This window comes from Ovis canadensis, chromosome 19 (assembly GCF_042477335.2).
Source record: "Ovis canadensis isolate MfBH-ARS-UI-01 breed Bighorn chromosome 19, ARS-UI_OviCan_v2, whole genome shotgun sequence".
NCBI classification, from domain to species: domain Eukaryota; kingdom Metazoa; phylum Chordata; class Mammalia; order Artiodactyla; family Bovidae; genus Ovis; species Ovis canadensis.
In genome coordinates this window covers 53799836-53819224 of record NC_091263.1, presented here as the reverse complement: position 1 = coordinate 53819224, position 19389 = coordinate 53799836, and the positions used below count along the sequence as shown (strand labels likewise).

General features: G+C 41.2%; 1 protein-coding gene across 4 annotated transcripts in view; it reads left to right on the top strand.

Moving 5' to 3' along the window:
* The window catches only part of PTPRG (protein tyrosine phosphatase receptor type G), a 775419-nt gene that overhangs the window by 733182 nt on the left and 22848 nt on the right, over positions 1 to 19389 (top strand). For all 4 annotated transcript variants that reach the window (XM_069560453.1, XM_069560451.1, XM_069560452.1 and 1 more), the window contains 9 exons: positions 5153 to 5235; positions 5425 to 5559; positions 7086 to 7220; positions 9359 to 9531; positions 11565 to 11700; positions 12184 to 12330; positions 14209 to 14302; positions 15191 to 15267; positions 15753 to 15881. In XM_069560453.1, coding sequence (XP_069416554.1) covers positions 5153 to 5235; positions 5425 to 5559; positions 7086 to 7220; positions 9359 to 9531; positions 11565 to 11700; positions 12184 to 12330; positions 14209 to 14302; positions 15191 to 15267; positions 15753 to 15881 — 1109 coding nt within the window. The remainder of the gene's footprint in view (positions 1 to 5152; positions 5236 to 5424; positions 5560 to 7085; positions 7221 to 9358; positions 9532 to 11564; positions 11701 to 12183; positions 12331 to 14208; positions 14303 to 15190; positions 15268 to 15752; positions 15882 to 19389) is intronic.

Genomic DNA, 19389 nt, shown 5'->3' with positions numbered 1-19389 from the left:
GTAGACAGATTTTTAATAATACTTTAGTGAGATATGATTTATATAACATACAAAATTCACCCATTTTAAAGATAATTTGATTTTAAATTTAATTTGAGTGGTTTTTTATAGTCAAAGAGTTGTACAACCATCACCACTGTCTAATTTTAGAATATTTTAATCACCTCAACATGAAACCCCTTATCCATGAGCAGTCACTTCTAATTCTTCCTGCTCCCAAGTCCCTAAAAACCACATATTTACTTTCTTTCTCTGTGTATTTGCCTATTCTGAGTATTTCATCTAAATGGAATCATACTATACGTGCCCTTTGTGTCTGGATGCTTCTACTCAGCATGATGTTGTTAAAAGGTACACGTGGCATTGTTTTTATGCCTGAATAATACTTCACAGTATAGATATGCCGTATTTTGTCTATTCATTTCTCATTTGGTGGACATTTGTTTCTACTTTCTGTCATTAATAATGCTGCTATGAACATTTGTGTATAAGGTTTTATATAGACATCTATTTTCAGTTCCCTGGGGGTATATACTTAGGAATAGAATACCTGGGTCATATGGTAACTTTATGTTTAATATTTTGAGGAACTGCCCAACTGTCTACCAAAGTGGCTGCACCATTTTACATTCTCAGCAGCAATATATGCAGGTTCTAAGGTTTCCACATCCTTGCCAACACTTGTTACTTTTTTTTTTCTGATAATAGCCATCATAATGAGCCTAAAGTGGTGTCTGACTGTAGTTTCACGTTTGATTGGCATTTCCCAGTGATTAGTGATGTTGAACATTTTTTTCATGTGTCTATTGTCCACCTTTCTGTCCTTTTTAGAGAAATGTCTATTTAGATCCTTTGCTCATTTTTATATTTGTTTACTCATCTTTCTATGGTTGAATTCTGTATACATTATAGATACAAATATCTTACATATATAATTTGCAAATATTTTCTTACATTCGCTGTGGCATCTTTTCACTTCCTTGATAATGTCCTTTGAGGTACCAACTTTTAAAACTTCGGTGAAACCTGTTTTTTTTTTTTTTTGTTTGCTGTGCTCTTGTTGTCATATGTAATGAACCAATGCCTAATCCAAGATCATAAATATATACCTGTTTGTTTGTTTTTTGTCAGCATCTTCTGGTCTTAGCTCTTACATCTAGGTCTTTGACCCGTTTGCATTAATTTTTGTATACAGTGTGAGGTAGGGGTCCAGCTTCATTCTTCTGTATGTTAATATCCAGTGGTCTCAGCACCATTTTTGAAAAGTTTCTTCTTTCTCCCCATAATGAATTGTCTTAAGCACTCCACAGAAAGTCAGCTGACTGTAAGTGTGAGGGTTTATTTCCATGCTTTCATTTCTTTTCTGCTGATCTGTGTGTCTGTATGTCAGTGCCACACTGTCTTGATAACTGATTGACCGTGGCTTTGTAACAAGTTTTGAAATTAGAAACTGTGAATGCTTCAACTTTGGTCTTCTTTGTCAAGATTCTTTTGGCTATTTTGGATCCTTTGTTTTTCATATGAATTTCAGGATCTCCCTATTACTAGAAAAAGTACAGCTGGAATTTTAATAGAGATTATGTTCATTCTGTAGACTGATACAGGGAACACTGCCATATTAACAGAATTAGGTCTGCCAATTTATGAAGATAGGGCATCTCTGCATTTATGTAGGTCATCTTTTATTTCTTTCAGCAATGTCTTATGATCTGTATGTTACAAGTATTAAGCTTTTGTTAAATATATTTCTAAGTATATTACTCTTTTGCATGGAATTGTTTACTTGGTGTTTTCAGACTGTGGATAGAAATGTGATTGATTTTTATATGCTGACCTTATATCTTACCAACTGGACTGAACTTATTTATTAGTTCTAACAGTTGTTTAACACTTATTTCTTATCTTTTTGGTCATAGCCGTTGTAACAGGTGTGAGATGCACATTTCCCTGAAGATTGGTGGTGGTTGAGCTCCTTTTCATGTGCCCATTGGCCATCTATATATCTGCTTTGGGAACATTTATATTTAGGTCCTCTGCCTGTGTTTTAATTGATTGCTGATTTTGCTAGCTGTTGATTTGTATGAGTTGTTTTTATATTTTGGTTATCAACCCCTTATTATATGATTTATAAGTACTTTCTCCCATTCAGTAAAGCTTCCTTTTTCTTTTGTTGATGCTTTCTTTTGCCGTACAGAAGCTTTTTAGTTTGATGTGGTCCCACATGTTTATTTTTGCTTTTGTTGCTTTTGGTGTCAGAATGAAAAAAAATCACTGCCAAGACCAATGTCAAGGAGCTTTCTTCTCTGTTTTCTCCCAGGAGTTTTATGATTTCAGGCCTTAAATTCAGTTTCAATCCATTTTGACTTAATTTTTATGTATGTTGTAATATAGTAATCTAGTTTCATTCTTGTGCATATGACTGCCCATTTTTCCCAGCCCCACTTATTGAAGAGACTGTCCTTTCCCCATCATGTGTTCTTGGCTTGTTTGTCACAAATAAATTGATTGTATATGTGTGGGTTTATTTCTGGGCTCTCTAATCTGTTTCATTGATATCTGTGTCTGTCTTTATGCAAGTACTTTTCAAATTATTATAGCTTTATAATATAATTTGAAACCAGGGGTGTGATACCTCCAGCCTTGTCCTTCTTTCTCAAGATTGCTTTGGCTGTTTGAGTTCTTTTATGGTTCCATACACATTTTAGGATTGTGCTATCTCTGTGGAAAGTAGCATTGGAATTTTGATAGGGATTGCACTGAATCTGTAGATTGATTTGGGTAATACGGACATGTTAACAATAGTAATTCTTCTAGTCCATCCATGAGCATAGCATATCTTTCCATTTATTCGTGTCTTCAGCTTCTTTTTCAGTGTTTTACAGTTTTCAACATACAGGTCTTTCACCTCCGTAGATAAGTTTATTCCTAGGTATTTTCTTCTTTTGGAGACAATAATAAATGGAACTCTTTTCTCAATTTATCCTTCTGATAATTCATTCTTAGTTTATAGAAATTCAGTAGGTTTCTGTATGTTGACTTTGTATGTTACAACTTTACCAAATTCATTTATTAGTTCTAACAGTTTTTTCATGGAGTCTTTCACAGTTTTCTACATACAATGTCATGTCATCTGCAAATGGTGACAGTTTTACTTCTTCCTTTCAGTTTGGATGTTTTTCATTTCTTTTTCTTGCCTAAATGCTCTGGCTGGGACTTCCAGTACCGTGACAAATAAAAATGGCAAGAATAGACATCCTTGTCTTGTTCCCAATCTTAGAGGGAAAACTTTCAGCTTTTCATCATTGAGTATAATGTTAGCTGTGGATTTGTCTTATATGACCTTAGGGTACAACCTCATGTCATCTGTGAGTGTAGTTTTACTTCTAGAAAAAGTTTTAAAAGAACTAAAAGTCATTTTTTAGTAAGAGTATTTGTTTCAGTTATCTGAGAGAAGGAGAAAAGGAGAACAAGGAAGAAGAGTCAAACTTTTCTCACCAGTCTTTGGATGGATTACTCAGGCAGCGTTTGTTGACCAACTCAGTCAAGGCTCACCTTCCTGAGACTGTGAGGAATTGTCCATCTACAGACCTCATTTCTGATCATAGAAGTCAGGCAGAGATATACACACATATATGCCTTACATATGTCCACATCACTCTCCACCATGGTAACCTCTACTTCTAGTGACCTCACTGCCTTAGCTAAAAGTATGTGGCAAAGAGGAAGTCAGAGCAACTCTGTGTGATGTGCTCAAGGGTCATCATATTTTGCCAGAAAATCACCATTTCTGGTTGGATGTGTTTATACTTTCACAAGTTTACTTGAGGTATAATGTTCACAAATTCAAATTAGGTGTTTTATTTTCGCAGTTCAGAGAGTTAGGTTTTGGTACTATCTCGGCTACCTCGTCAGATTCTGGGCACATAACCCATCACTTTGGTCTTCCCTTATATCAATGCTTTCATATAGCAGAGAATAGCATGGAAGTGTCATGGAACAAGTAGAATTAGTCCATGAATGTGCTGGATACACAATATAGGAAGAGCCTTTTCTCATGGAACCATCACAGCTTTCAAAGCAGACGTGTATGCCACCTCCGGTATTTATCTTTTTTAGCCAGTCTTTTACCTTTTTGATTGACTATGAAGGACGCAGCTTGAGTGTGTGTTCTTATTTGTCAGTCTGTGAAATAACAATATAATGCTACAAAGAGTTTGAATCCAGATGCCTTAAGAGAATATTTTCATGTGGGGCCCCTGTTTAGATTCAGCAGGCAGCCCCTGTTTAGATTCACTGCGTCTGTGCGTTTCTCAGCACAAAAGCAGTTCAGAGTTCAAGAATGTGGAGGGCTTTCCAGAAGTGCATGATGTAGTCTGAGGTCAGTAATGTCCACGCTAATCCACTCATTGGACTTCTTTCGAACTAGCCTTTTATGATCATGATTATAAATAGAAATGTAAATCAGCTTTTGCCCATTCTCTTTCTAGCTAGGGGGAAAAAAAAGTATGACCTCAGCTTTCTTCTGTTTGTTACCTTATAAATACAAACTCCTTCTGTTGGACAACCAGAGGCACATATCAGCACTCACCCTTTGTTCATAGGCAAAGGTTAAGTGGGTCTTGAATCTGATCATGGACTTCAGATGCCTGTATTGAGATTACTTTGAGAAGCAAGCTTCCGTTCTCTCAGTTACTCGGGGTCTTCTGGGGTGGTGGGGAGTCCAGCTGAGTGGCATCTCCTAAAAATTGATGTTCTGGACTTGAGATAATAATCACCTTTTTATATCTGTATCAGTGGAGAGGGGGTGGAACAGAGGTAATCAAAGATCTTGGAAACTTGTTTTAAAATGTAGGATAAGGGAATTTCAGAGGGTTGCATCTTGAATCGTTTTACACGAACTAATAAGGACCACTATTTGCATTTCTTATCAGCACTCACAGCTCAGAGCGTGTGGTAGAAGTGTCCCCGTGATATGGAGAGGGGTCCCAATGCTGAAGCTTTGGTGTTCTAGTGGTTCGTCTGCCAGAAGCTTTTCCAGGGCCCTCTGGGAGATGCCACATTGCCTCTCTGCTTTGTTGTGTGCTTCAGAATGCTGCTAGTTTTTGAATCATACATTTTGTTTTTGCTTTTTTTGCTTTCTTACCCTCTATAGATGATCACAGTAGAGTGAAGTTAAGACCTTTACCAGGAAAAGACTCTAAGCACAGCGACTACATTAACGCAAACTATGTCGATGTAAGTCAGAAATGTTTTCCTAAACTTGTTTCTGATAAATGAAGAGTGCTGCTGAGACGGTTGAATGTGTTTCCGTACTGCACAGAGCTTTCATGAAAAACACAGCCTACTCAGTATGGAAGGCGCTTGAATTATTAACCGGTCTGTGGCACTGCTTTCATCTCACTGTGTGCTGTGTCATCTTTGAAGGGTTACAACAAAGCAAAAGCCTACATCGCCACCCAGGGACCGTTAAAGTCCACGTTTGAAGATTTCTGGAGGATGATTTGGGAACAAAACACTGGAATCATTGTCATGATTACGAACCTTGTGGAAAAAGGAAGAGTAAGAACTTTTACTCATGTACCTGCATTCAAAAAATTACTTGTGGAGTGTCTGCTGTAGGGTAGAAACTTGATAAGGCCAGACGAGTTAGAGAAATGAGAAATGTCTACCATGCCAGGAAAGTGGTCACTTACCAGAGTGGATTCAACATGATGATCAAGGTGAACAGGGTATCTCTAGGTGTTAATCTGTCTTTCTCAAATAGATTAACAATACATTTATAAAAGTCTTTAAAAAAAAGATGAATAAGGTATTAATTAGGAGGATGCTGCAAAATGCGTGGACATATTCTATAGTTCAGATAACTTTTTAAAGAGCTAATGTTTGAGGTGAGATTTAAGCAATGAAAGAGAAGGCAGAAGAGTCACACAAATGTGGAAAGAGAAGGAAGGACATTCTAAGTACAGTGGGAAGAAAGACAAAAGTAGGGACAGTGGAAGAAATGCAGTATATAGTCAAAGAGCTACTAGTAGTTCAAATCCAGGGGAGTAAAGACTGCTTAAACACCTCGACCATCTCTAAGAGAATCTTTTTTTAAGATGGTGAGTCATACTTTAACTTTACTGGATTTTGAACTTACATTGCTGCTAAGTCACTTCAGTCGTGTCTGACTCTGTGCAACCCCATAGACTGCAGCCCACTAGGCTCCTCTGTCCCTGAGATTCTCCAGGCAAGAATACTGGAGTGGGTTGCCATTTCCTCCTCCAATGCATGAAAGTGAAAAGTAAAGTGAAGTCGCTCAGTCGTGTCTGACTCTTAGTGATCCCATGGACTAAGGATCCCACCAGGCTCCTCCATCCAAGGGATTTTCCAGGCAAGAGTACTGGAGTGGGTTGCCATTGCCTTCTCCTTGAACTTACATTAGATACTAATTAATTAATGGAATGGAATAGAATAAGGTTCCAGGCTATAGTCCCTTACTCAGAATCACTACTGCCTCACTTTGTGGAGTCAAAATTGGTGACCAGTTTTTAACACACAGGCTCTCACAGTTAGAAGAGACTTTCCTTTTTTCTCCCCTTCGTGTATTTAGCCGCATATGGTATGGCATATCGGATCTTAGTTCCCCAATGAGGGATCCTACCTGCACCCCTGCATTGCAAGTGCAGAGTTTTAACCACTGGTCCACCAGGGAAGTCCCGCAAGAGACTTTACCTGTGAATGCAGGCCAACCTCCCAAGTGATACTCAGACTTCCTTGGTAACATATCCTACCCACATTCGGTATGGGTCAAATATACAGGGCTTTTCTTAGACCCCCTTTAAAGTACATCATGAGATGCAGGATGGTCACAAATACTAGGCCCAGTCCTCAAATTATCTAGCCCAAACGTGTCCCAAGATTAACCTCTGCAGGGGTTGCAGCTGCCTGCAAGGACTTCAGCCCATTCATTCCTGATTGAGTCAGCCACATGGTGAGAGTACCTGTGTTTCAACAGTGCTATTTGAAACCGCATTACCAACAGTGGCATTGTGGTATCGATTGTAGTTATAGTTACAACTTTTTTTATTTATCTTTTTTTGCAGCGAAAATGTGATCAGTATTGGCCCACAGAGAACAGTGAGGAGTATGGAAACATTATTGTCACCCTGAAGAGCACAAAAGTACATGCCTGCTATACTGTTCGTCGTTTCTCAGTCAGAAATACAAAAGTGAAAAAGGTATTGAAGGGGTTGGGTGGGCTGCCAGGGCGTCTCTTTTTAAACTAGTATGAAAATCACTGTGCTACCAAGGCCAACTCTCATAACCAACTTGTTTTTTTTTTTAAGTATTTTTGAAACGTTTTTTCACAACTCTTTTGATTGACATCAATGTATGGTGTGAAAGATATTGGCAAAGCACATAATAGAATTTAACTGGCCTGACTGAGTTCTTTAATCTCCTCATGAAAGAGGCTTCATTTGGAGTGGGGGGAGGGACAAAAGGTCCTCTGAGGTTTTGGTAGCCAGCAAATATGGCAGCATCTGTTTGGTAATTTAGCTTTTTAAATCTAATTTTCTGACAGCTTTAAAGCATTGTTTCCCAAAGTGTGTCCCAAGGAATACTAGCCCTGCAGTATGCGTGCAAAACTCAAAGTGTGCAAAATGAGTGCTGAATGAGCCTGAATTCCCCCTTAAAAATTTACAAGGAAAACAAGTACCCAGAGTGCCAGGGTTAGGAAACCAATGTAGCTCTGTCGTGTTTCCTAATGTGATTTAACAGTAAAGAACTCTTACCATCCTGAGAATCGCCCTTGTGGAAATGGCACATTCTGGTTTTCTCAGTTTCTCTTGTTGAAAATCCACTGTCCCATTGAGACTCACAGATCACTCTAGCAGTCCTAGGAACTCAGGACAGATGCTCATTAGGACAGTGTGGAGTGTTACTCACTCTCTGGAGGCTTAGGTAGGCAGCTGTTGGTAGCACTGGCTCCTCATTTATTTTTCTAGGCTTGGACATCTTTGGGAATGTGATAAAACTGTCTGCCTCTTGCCCCAGAAGAATTCACGTTTACTCAGGTTTTTGTACACCATTTCAGTGGCTCTGAAGCCCATTCATGGTCCAAGGTTAACAGTCCTTTCCATGTGTAGCTTTCTTCCCAAGAACGGCAAAAGTATTATATATAAAGATTAGTAGCACTGTCTTTATCTATGTTCTCTACACCAGAGCTGTTACTTGGTTCAAGCTAACCAATAACCAGTTTATATTCATGAAGCATAACGTCCATTAGGCATGGAAACACCTCAGGTATTTAAATGTGGCCCACTTACTCTTATTTTAGAAATGGCTTAAGCCAGAGGAGGATGTCAAATAGGAATGTCTGGCGTTTTGCACACTGACAGTAGGAACTGAAAATGAGGAAGGAAAAGGAGAGGTAACTGGAGAAGTAATAATCAAGGACATCCAAGCACAGGGCCAAGCACCCTACAGTGTTCAGTGTCAACAGATTAATGACCCTGAATCACGAAAAACATTTGTAAATTTTACAAGTATTGGTAATAATAATAATAAAGAACACAGCTCAGAAACTGATCTATTTGAAGAAGATTGTCAACCAAAGTGGTTGAAATGTAAAAAGTTCAGCCACTTGAAGGAAAACAACTCTAAAAAATTCATTTTGAAAGGGACAGATAAATTGACTGTTGCCTTGGACTCTGGAGGTTCAGAAGGATCTTCCCCACACTTCCTGGAGGTTGCACAGCACACGCCTTGCAGCCCCTAAAGGATCAGCCTGGACAGTGGAGAAGGAATGGGAGTCCTGGCACACAGTCAGAGGAGCTGGGGCAGGAAGTCAGGAAATGGAAGTTGTTGTTTGTGTAGTTGCTAAGTAGTTGCTAAGTTATGTCTGATTCTTTTTTCAACCCCATGGACTGCAGCCTGCCAGGCTCCTCTGTCCATGGGGTTTCCCAGGCAAGGATACTGGAGCGGGTTGCCATTCCCTTCTCCAGGGGATCTTCCTGACCCAGAGGTAGAACCTCGTGTCTCCTGCACTGGCAGGTGGATTCTTCACTGCTGAGCCATCAGGGAAGCACCTAGGAAATAGAAATCTTGTAGGCAAATTACTGAGCTCTTTGGATAGCAGATCCAGAAAAATGAAATATGAAACATTCATTCTTGGTGCAGAAGGTAACCATATTCTCTTCTATGAAGTATCTGCGCCTTCTCATCCAGCTGGGTCATGTCCTCATTTGTGGCCAGAGAGGATATCAGCAGTTAGGGCGAATGAGAACAGAGGTTGGGATTCCTGCCGTCCTTACAGCATCTTCATCTAGAATGCCCACTGTTGGCTTAAAGACATGCTTTCTTGCCTTTCTCTTAGGGGCAGAAGGGAAACCCCAAGGGGCGGCAGAATGAACGTGTAGTGATCCAGTACCACTACACGCAATGGCCCGACATGGGGGTTCCGGAGTACGCCCTCCCAGTGCTGACCTTCGTGAGGAGGTCCTCGGCAGCCCGCACGCCGGAGATGGGCCCTGTGCTGGTGCACTGCAGGTGAGGACCCACCCAGCTGGGGAGGGCAGGGGCTGCGGGCCTGCCGCTGCCTTGTTTGACAGCGAACTAGAGTCTTCCACCCCAAACTGGGACCACTGAGACTTGTGGAGTTACAGGAGGTCACTATAGTCCTTCTAACGGTAAGAAAGCAGCTGCTGCTTGTGAGGGTGAAACAGAATGAACTCTTAGAGGATGAGTCTCCAGTTTTTATAACACCATCTCATTATTGATAAAATCCAATGTTATTTTGTAAGGCAATTGTTGGTAGCTCCTAATATATAAAAACCTTAAACATAAGTTTAGAACTTCCCACACTAGAAACTTTGAGGGGTTTTTTTTTTTTGGTTTGGTTTTTAATTTTTATTTAAGTATAGTTGCTTTAAAGGGTTTGTTAGTTTTTGCTGTACAGCAAAGTAAATCAGTTATATGTATACATACATCCCTTGTTTTTTGAATTTCCTTTCCATTTAGGTCACCACAGAGCAGAGGAGCTTGTGAGTTTTTGAATATGGCTTTTCTGTAGGGTTTCTCCAAAAATTAGTATTTATTTTCTGGGTGAAAGGCTTTGCGCTTAAAGGTACTATATAAAATACCTTTGTAAAGCACATAAAAAGCCTGTTTTCCCTTCTAAACTACCGTAAACAACCTTAGTAAATAGTAACATTAATGCTCAGTTGTGTCCAGCTCTACGACCCCATACCCTCTGGGCTCCTGTGCCCATGGGGTTTCTCAAGCAAGAATACTAGAGCTGGGTTGCCATTTCCTTCTCCAGGGGAATCTCCCCGACCCAGGGATCGAACCCAGGTCTCTTGTGTCTCCTGCATTGGCAGGCAGATCCTTTACACTGAGCCACCTGGAAATCAACCTCAGCTGGTTGTTTAAAAATGCCTTTACTGTATTTATTTATTTATTGAAGGATAATTGCTTTGCAGAATTTTGTTGTTTTCTGGGAAACCTCAACATGAGTCAGCCATAGGTATACATATATCCCCTCCCTTTTGAACTTCCCTCCCATCTCCCACCCGATCCCACCCCTCTAGGCTGATACAGAGCCCCTGTTCAGGTTTCCTGAGCCATACTGGATTGCTTGGCTTTGGCGTTCAGACAGATGTTGCTGCTTCTGTGATGTATCTTACACGGCTGCACAGCTTCCTTGGCTCTTGTTTGGGGCGGCTCCCCTAATAGATGCCTACAGAGCAGCAGGAGTTGGAGCCTGTCTTCTGTTTAGAGTGCCTCGAGAACTCTCCATTTTTGCTAATCCATTTACAATCACTAAAATAGAAGAGAGTCTACCAGAGAGCTTGTGTATCAGCAGAGTTGTGTCAGACGGGAAACCTTCTAGGGGGGTGGGAGCAGAGATTCTGCCAAAAAGAAGTTTGTTGTTCAATATGGCAGAACTCGGGTCTCCCTAGGATGCTTTGTTTCTCTGAAATGACAGTTAGGATGTGGGATTAAAGAGGCTGGCTTTTCCAGGTGCGCTCTTCCTAGTCCACCTCTGGATTATGAAAGAAAAGTATCCTTTTCAACAGGGACTTTTCCAGTACTGAGCCCACCGGGCTCAAAGCAGAAAGGTGGGCAGAAAGCCCGTATGTTGAAAGGCCAATGGGCTCCCCCACGATCGCTGCGGGAGCAGGAGAGCCAGGTGATGCCTCTGCGGGAGTGGTTCTGGTGTGGGCATGGGGCTGCCAGGAGGGATGCCTTGGGCTCCCTGGCATCATGGACTTAGATCCTTTTGCTTGAGCTACAAGGAAGGCCAAGAAAGCTCGTATGTAGCTTATATATATTTTATTTAAGTATACATAGTCTGTATTTTCATACAAGGAATGAAGTAGTCTTCCCTCCTCATGAAGACTCAAGAGGGAGGAAGGATCCTCTTGTCGTTTGTGGATGCTCTCCATTCATCATAACCTGCGCCAGGTCCCTCGAACAGCAGGGTTATTTCTCAGGGCCGTAGAGATGCAGAGGGTGGTTTCTGCAGTTTGTGCCAGGGCCAAGCAGCAGGGGTGCTCGCTGAGCGTCTGCCTTTCTTCCAGCGCTGGTGTGGGCAGGACAGGCACCTACATCGTCATTGACAGCATGCTGCAACAGATAAAAGACAAAAGCACAGTCAACGTCCTGGGATTCCTGAAGCATATTAGGACTCAGCGCAACTACCTCGTCCAGACTGAGGTGAGGAGAGACTGTGCGGCCCCCATGGGGTCTCCGTGCGCTGGAGCGGAAGGGTGAGGAGCGTCAGCAGACAGGGCTGGGAGGAAGCTACAGGGGTTTGGATGGGAAGGTGTCCTGACGAGGCTATCTGGTTGTTCCCCACTTTTGTGTGGATGTGAAGTGAAGCTGGGACACTGTACCTAGTGCTGTGTATTCGTTGATCTGGGAGTTAAACATTGTCTGGCCTGAGAGGATGGTTGTAAAGCCCTCCAGTGAACATGCATTTCCCCACTGCGTGTTCGGAGCATGGTGTGGCGTACAGAACCGAAGTCAGTGCAGTCCCTGCCCTCAAGCTGCTTCTGGCGCATTAGGAAGTGAGTGCTGAGGGAATCACGGAGAGGTCCCTGCCAGGGGAAGAGCGCCTTGAAGGTAGATTTCCTGCAGGAAACAGGTGGTATCCCGTCACAGCTCACCTCTGTGACCGTCATGTCCTCTGCCTTTTAGGAGCAGTACATTTTCATCCATGATGCCTTGTTGGAAGCCATTCTTGGAAAGGAGACAGAAGTGTCTTCCAGTCAGCTGCACAGTTACGTTAACAGCATCCTCATACCAGGAGTAGGAGGCAAGACGCGACTGGAAAAACAGTTCAAGGTACTGCTTAGAATACATTTCTTTGGGCAAAAAGCAAGGAGGTAAAGAAATGCCTTGAGTTTAGGGCTCCATGTCCTTTTTGCATGAATGTTTAGACTGAGATGGATTACTTTGTGTACTCCTGAGATGTAATACATGGGAAAATCAAGCTGTGACTTGTTTGTAAGTGTCTTGAGTAGAGAGTGCTGTGCTATATTTTCTTCTGTGCAGTTTACAACTTTATTTGAACATAAACACTTGCCCCTGGCCACAATGATGTAATATGTTGTTCGTTGTTCCAATCAAAAAAAAAAAAAATCCCCTGTATTCTTTCTGACCTAATTTATCTTACCCTTATGAAGAACGGCAGTTTGTTGACATTATCTTGAAAGCTGAGCTCTTTGAAAGACTATCCCAGCAGATGATTTAGAAACTAAAAAAGACTTACTAAGCAATACTAGAAAAAAGGTTAATTTTTCCTAAATGGGGTTTTCTTTCTCTTTGATAGGGGCACAAGGTGTGAAGACAGTTAGGGTTATATGGAATTGAGTGAAATAAGGTGAAAAGAGAGACTATAAGAACTATTAAAGTAATTAAGGTCAGAGCAGCTTAGCCATCTCAAAAGTACTGAATGCCTCCTATTTAGCAGTCTCTCATTAGACTTTAAAAATCTGTCTTTTTTGCACATTGTTCTATTTCTCATTTTGTGTCAAGATAAAAAGAATGAGATGAATCGCTGCCGTTTTCATTTTCATGGTAAAACTTTCCATAGACACTGAAACCTTCCTTTGAATCTCAGCTGAAGAAATGAGACTGTCAAGCAAATGATAACAAGTGATATGAAATGAAAAATAGATTAATTTCACCAGGTTCAGTCATAACAACTTTATATTTCCAGGTCTCCTTTTATAATGTCCTACCCACTCTAAAAACCATTAAGTTAATTAATAGTGAGGACATAGTGTCTTATTTTGAATGCTGAAAATGAATTCTTTAATAATTAATATTTCTTATATTTAAAAAATTATTTTTTACTGGGGCATAGCCAGTTAACAATGTTGTGATAGTTTAAGGTGGACAGCAAAGGGACTCAGCCATATACAGACATGTATCCGTTCTCCCCCCAAACTCCCCTCCCATCGAGGCTGCCACATAGCATTGAGCAGAGTTCCCTGTGCTCTACAGCACCTCCTTGTTGGTTATCCATTTTAAATATAGCAGTGTGGAGTACCAGTATTTTTAAAATTCTGCCGTTTGTTCCTGAAACATTTGCTTATACCTTGTTTTAAAAAATTCATCAAAGGAGACCGGGTTGTTTTTTCTTTTACAGGTATAGAACTTACCTAGAAAGAAAACACAAGAAACAGAAACTCAGGCTGCCTCCAGGGCCCTGGACAGTGTAGCCGTAAAGCCGGTAGAGCAGGAGAGCATTCCCATACATTCTAGTAGAGAGTGCATGGGAAAGTCCACATTAATTCAGTAAATCCAAAGAAGTCATTCCGTAAATCCACATTATTCAATAAATATTGCTTACATAGAGCCTGCCGTCAAGAAACCTAAGGCCTAAAAGTAAGTGAAACAAGACGCACTCCACCGAGACAGTTGAGAAAAGTACCACCAGTCAGACACAAAGTGCTCTTAGGGTGCAAAAATGTTCAAAAGTCATCAGTTATCTGATTATTGGCATTTTTGCCAGATCTTCAAGCAGATGCTCTCAGTTGTAGCTTTGTTTTTGTTCTGTTGTCTTTCCAAGCTTTATTGAGATAGAATTCTAAGTTCAGGGGACACAAGGTATGATTTGATGTTTATGTGCATACTGGAAAATGTTTGCCACAGTAAGTTAACACATGCACAGATATAGTCCTTTGAGTGAGGACGAAAATGTTGCTTTTCTTTCAGCTGGTCACACAGTGCAATGCAAAATATGTGGAATGCTTCAGTGCTCAGAAGGAGTGCAACAAAGAAAAGAACCGAAACTCTTCAGTCGTGCCATGTAAGATCTTAACAGCTGTTCGACTTGACTGTGTTTTTCTTTCCTTGAGATTTTGTGTGTTCAGTAAAGAGGCAACCACCACCACGGGGAAAAGTTATGCTTAGGACAAATAGAACAGATGGGAGGGGCAGCTATCAGCACCAGGAAGTTGCTGTGTCTATGGGACAAGAAATCTAGCTTCAAGTTCACCTCGAGATTGAAGAGTGAGGCTATTTCCACCATGTCTTAGCTTAAAACCCTAAAAAGAAAGGTAAAGTCATTGTCACTGTGGCATGTATGCTCTCTTAAAATAGAAAGTCCTGGTTTAATCTGTCCAACTGGAACTACAATTATAAATTATCCTGTCAACTGAGACCAGGACACTTGATAGGTGGTGACCATCGTGTAAGTAACTTGGGACTCAGCAGAGGATATTGTGTGTATGCTGTAGAAACAGACATAGGGAATCAGTGGAGAGATTCTCTTGATTGAAAAAGGCCAAGATTTTCTAAGTGCTTCCTGAACAGAAAGATAGAGATAAGGGGATGCAGAAGAGCAGAGTGCAATATGTTGGTCTAATTATAGGAACATCAAACTGGGGTCAACAGTGACCTCAACTCCTCTTTCGTCTCTAGCTTCTTCGTGACCTGCTGAGAAAGTGTCTCCCACAGTTGCATGCTATTCGCATAATGCCTGCGTCCCTCTGGGCACGTGCAGATGGACGTGTAAAGTTTCCTTTTACATTCAGTCTTAGCTGATAATGCTTTAGCTTGGTTAACAGCATAGGTAAGTCTTACAAAGAAACAGGAGCCAAGGGACTCTGTGGCTCATCAGGTAACTCTGAGAAGGTGCTGTTGATGGTGTGTGGGTAACCAAGGCAAATGTGTTTTTTTTTTTTTTTTGTCATAGCTGAACGTGCTCGAGTGGGTCTTGCACCATTGCCTGGAATGAAAGGAACAGACTACATTAATGCTTCTTATATCATGGTGAGAGTCAACAGTTACTTATACGTAAAGTCGAATACACTAAATGGTGCCAAAGAGCAGACACCACCTATGTGGCTACTCAAATACTTTCTCAATGTGTAATATCAAAATTTGAGAGATTTCTGCATCTGGAAACCTTTAACAAAGAATACCTAATCCATGAGGACACAAAAATACTTAAGAAACAAGCTTGTTAAGGAAGTGATCCTCTTAGTGATTTCACCCGTCTAGTCTTGGAATAAATGTTGAAATGACTGTTAAGTAAAAACAGCAGGGGGAATGAGAAGTGAATAGGACACAGAGAGAAAACTGTCTCTACGTGTTAGCAGAAGTACGTCTAAAAGTTAGCCGAGTGCACTGAAAGCCTCTTTGGATTGTTTCAGTGAGGTTAGCACCATGTGGTCTTATTTCATGAATGTGTTTTGCTACCGTGGAGTTACAATTAGGCACTCATAATCGCTGGTTCTTCATCTTCCTAACTAAAGGGCTATTACAGGAGCAATGAGTTTATTATAACCCAGCACCCTCTGCCGCACACCACCAAGGATTTCTGGAGGATGATTTGGGACCACAATGCACAGATCATTGTCATGCTGCCGGACAACCAGAGCTTGGTGAGTGAGGCACGCCTGCTCTGCATTCACGGGCCTGTGAGGCCGCACGCATTCATGACCTTGCAGTAGGGCTGTAGTGTCTGCACGCGCTGGGGAGGGAATGTAGACTGCTCATTTCATAGGTCTGCTCCAATCCTTGATTTCTGATTCCTAGTGGTAGAACCCCTCAACTCTACTGTACACGGTAGGTGACAGAAGGTTTTGAAAAAAACTTCTGTCTCCAGCCTCACTAGTGTATGAACTGACACTGATCTCTTAGTTGCTACATGTCACTGTTGAAAACCACATGAGCAGTGGTCAACATGTATTGATTATATGACCTTGTTTTTACATGTATTAGCTCATTAAATCATTTCTACAACTTGATGACGTAGGTACTGTCTTCACCTCCTTTAGAAGCTGAGAAAACTGAGGGACCTAGTTTGCCCAGGGGCATATACAAATAATTATGGCCATGATTTGAGTCACTTGTCTTATTTTGTTATTGTCTATGTCCAATCCCACATTACAGAAATGTTTCCCAGCCAAAAAAAAAAAAAATCAGTATCAAAAGTACTAATAATGTATCATCATTTACCCCTCATTCCATAGGCAAGCCAGATCTGTTACAGGGAAGGAGAAAAGGAGAGGCTTTTTTGTTGGAAATTAACGGTGCTTTTTAAAGAGCTTGACTAAGCTACTAATTCTTTCTCCTCCCTTTAGTCCTTCCCTGTTGAGGTCTCCAGACTTCCCAGGTGGATCAGAGGTAAAGAATCCACCTGCCAATGCAGGAGACCTGGGTTGGGAAGATCCCCTGGAGAAGGAAATGGCAACCCACTCCAGTATTCTTGCCTGGGAAATCCCATGCACAGAGGAGCCTGGCGGGCTACAGTCCAGGGGGTCACAAAGAATCAGACACGACTTAGCAACTAAACAACAACTGAGGTCTGTAAGACCCTAGAGGAGAAGGGTGAGCACGTTTATGAAAACAAGTTTAAGTGTTACCGCTGCACTTTGATTGCCTGAAGTTTTCAATCAATTGGGTCTTCGGAAGTTACTATGAGGACATGGAAGCACACAGACTAAAAACAAAAACAAAAATGATCTGCTTCCTTGAGTGTCAAGAGTAGTGAGTTTTTTAATCAGGAAAGAACAGCATGTGATTGAACCCCTAGTCTTGATGACATGCGTTTGACTGTGTGCCCAGTCAGTAGGAACTTCACTTTGTCACTTTCTGCTCCAGCTTCAGAATACCAAGACTGCTTCTGTGTGATAGAATGGCAACAGAGTTGAGAATCTTAAGCTAAAAACTGGAGTGTAAATTTTCAAATTAGCTGGCAATAGGGGTCTATTCTGTTTGGCATATGGAAATTGGAGGCATTTAGGGTTGTTAAAACGTGCATTTGTTGGATGAGTCAGTGTTTTGTTATCCTCACTGAACAGAGGACAGCCACTGAAAGCAGCTCTACCCACAAGCTCATTTGCATGGGCAGGCGCGTGGGAGCCTGGATCCAGTGAGTCTGCTGTGCGGACAGTGAGGCTGCAGGGCCAGGCCTGCCACTTCCTGGTCTCTCTCGGGCCGCGGAGGCGATGCTGGAATCCTGCACGTCTGCGCTCATAGCTCAGAGGTGGAAAGTCAGATGTAGTGTTTCCTAAGGGCTTTCCTGCTGGCTGAGTCGATAAAGAATCTGCCTGCAATCCAGAAGACCTGGGTTCGATCCCTGGGTCAGGAAGATCCCCTGGAGGAGCAAATGGCAACCCACTCCAGTATTCTTGCCTGGAGAATCCCATGGACAGAGGAGCCTGGTGGGCTACAGCCCATGGGGTCGCAAGGAGTCAGACATGATGATGTCTCTGCATTTTTTGTTTGCTTTGTTGTTTATCACTACTGTAACTCTACAAGACCATGATTCTGTAGATGGCCCAAAAGTCACTGTGGCCAAGGCATCTTTGCCTTTTCCATCAGCAAAATATCCATGAGACCAGAGCTCCTACTGAAGTCAGTAGCATTGTTTCTTTGTGTCTGTCAAGTTGAGGCATTATTCCCTAGTTTGCTGTCTTGTGTTCAAAACTATTTTTCTGCCTTTCTTCCACCATTTTGTTAGTTGTTCAGCTGTGGGGTTTGTGACCCTGTGGACTATAGCCCACCAGGCTACTCTGTCCATGGGGTTCTCCAGGCAAGAAGACCTGAGTGGGTTGCCATTACTAACTCCTTTTGGCAATTGGTAGGCCAGTTAGAGAATTTCTAATTCATATTATCATCATAATAGTTATTTGGGGTATATAGTTTTATTATTCCCACTTTTCCAACATGGAAATTAAGGCCTAGTCAGATTATTCAGGGTCATATCCCGTCCTATGCTTAATCTGTGTATTTGGTCAAATTTAGAGGCCTTATTCATCATTATGTCTTTGCTGCTGTTTTAGTTGCTTAGTGGTGTCTGACTTTGTAACCCTATGGACTGTAGCCAGCCAGGCTCCTCTGTGCAGGGGATTTCTCAGGCAAGAACACTGGAGTGGGTTGCCATTCCCTTCTCCAGGGGATCTTCCCAAACCAGGGATCAAACCCACGTTTCCTGCATTGCAAGTGTCTTCTTTACCACTCATCCACCAGGATACCTGTTAAAAGGGTCCTAATTCCATATCCTAGGGCACAGTGTATTAAAATCCAAGACAGTTACAGACTTCTTTTGTATAGACTAAACCCGATTGCTAATCTGTTTCCCCTTATGCTGAGCTTTAAAAATAAAAATGTACTTGGCAATAAGCTATATTGAAACTTGAAAGGGTGATAAGTCTTATTGGACTGTTGGCTCATTTCTAATGCAACAATGTAAGATTAAACAAAACCTTGCTTTGAACATTATTCAGAATTATTTCTGACTTCACTAGTATAGTGTCTAGGCTTTTTCAGGAAAATGCCCATGGAAATCTATATATTACATGCAAACTGTTATTTGCCATTTGAACTGATGAGAAAAAGGAGATGAGGCTCATCATAATGATTGGATTTCTCAGCCTCCAACCTAGGCAACGGTTATCTTTTTCTTAGGCCGTCATAGTTTTCAGGGAAAGAATTCAAGTATCAAGCCTGAATATTGTATTAGTTTCAGATGTACAGCTTAGCGATTCAGTTATTTCTTCTGATTTCTTTTCCATTACAGGTTATTACAAGATATTTGAATATTGCTCTCTGAGCTGTAAATTGTTATTGCTTGTCTATTTTATGTACTGTAGTTTCTGTTACTGAATATTTATGTTTAATCTTAAAATAGATAAACATTTAAAGCTTGCCTGATTCAAGACTGAAAGACCTGAAGTCTTAACATTGACAGTTTAACTTCCCTTTTACAAAGCACCTTATACTTATAGCCAGCATGCTTATTTATGGACCTGTCTGAGCTTTGTAGATGAAAACTGCCTTCCCTCACTGGTATATTAAGAAAAGTACATAAGATAATGTTTACAAAAAGTCTTTTGGAAAATGCTAGTCAACTGTAGAACTCTTAATAACATAATCCATAGAACA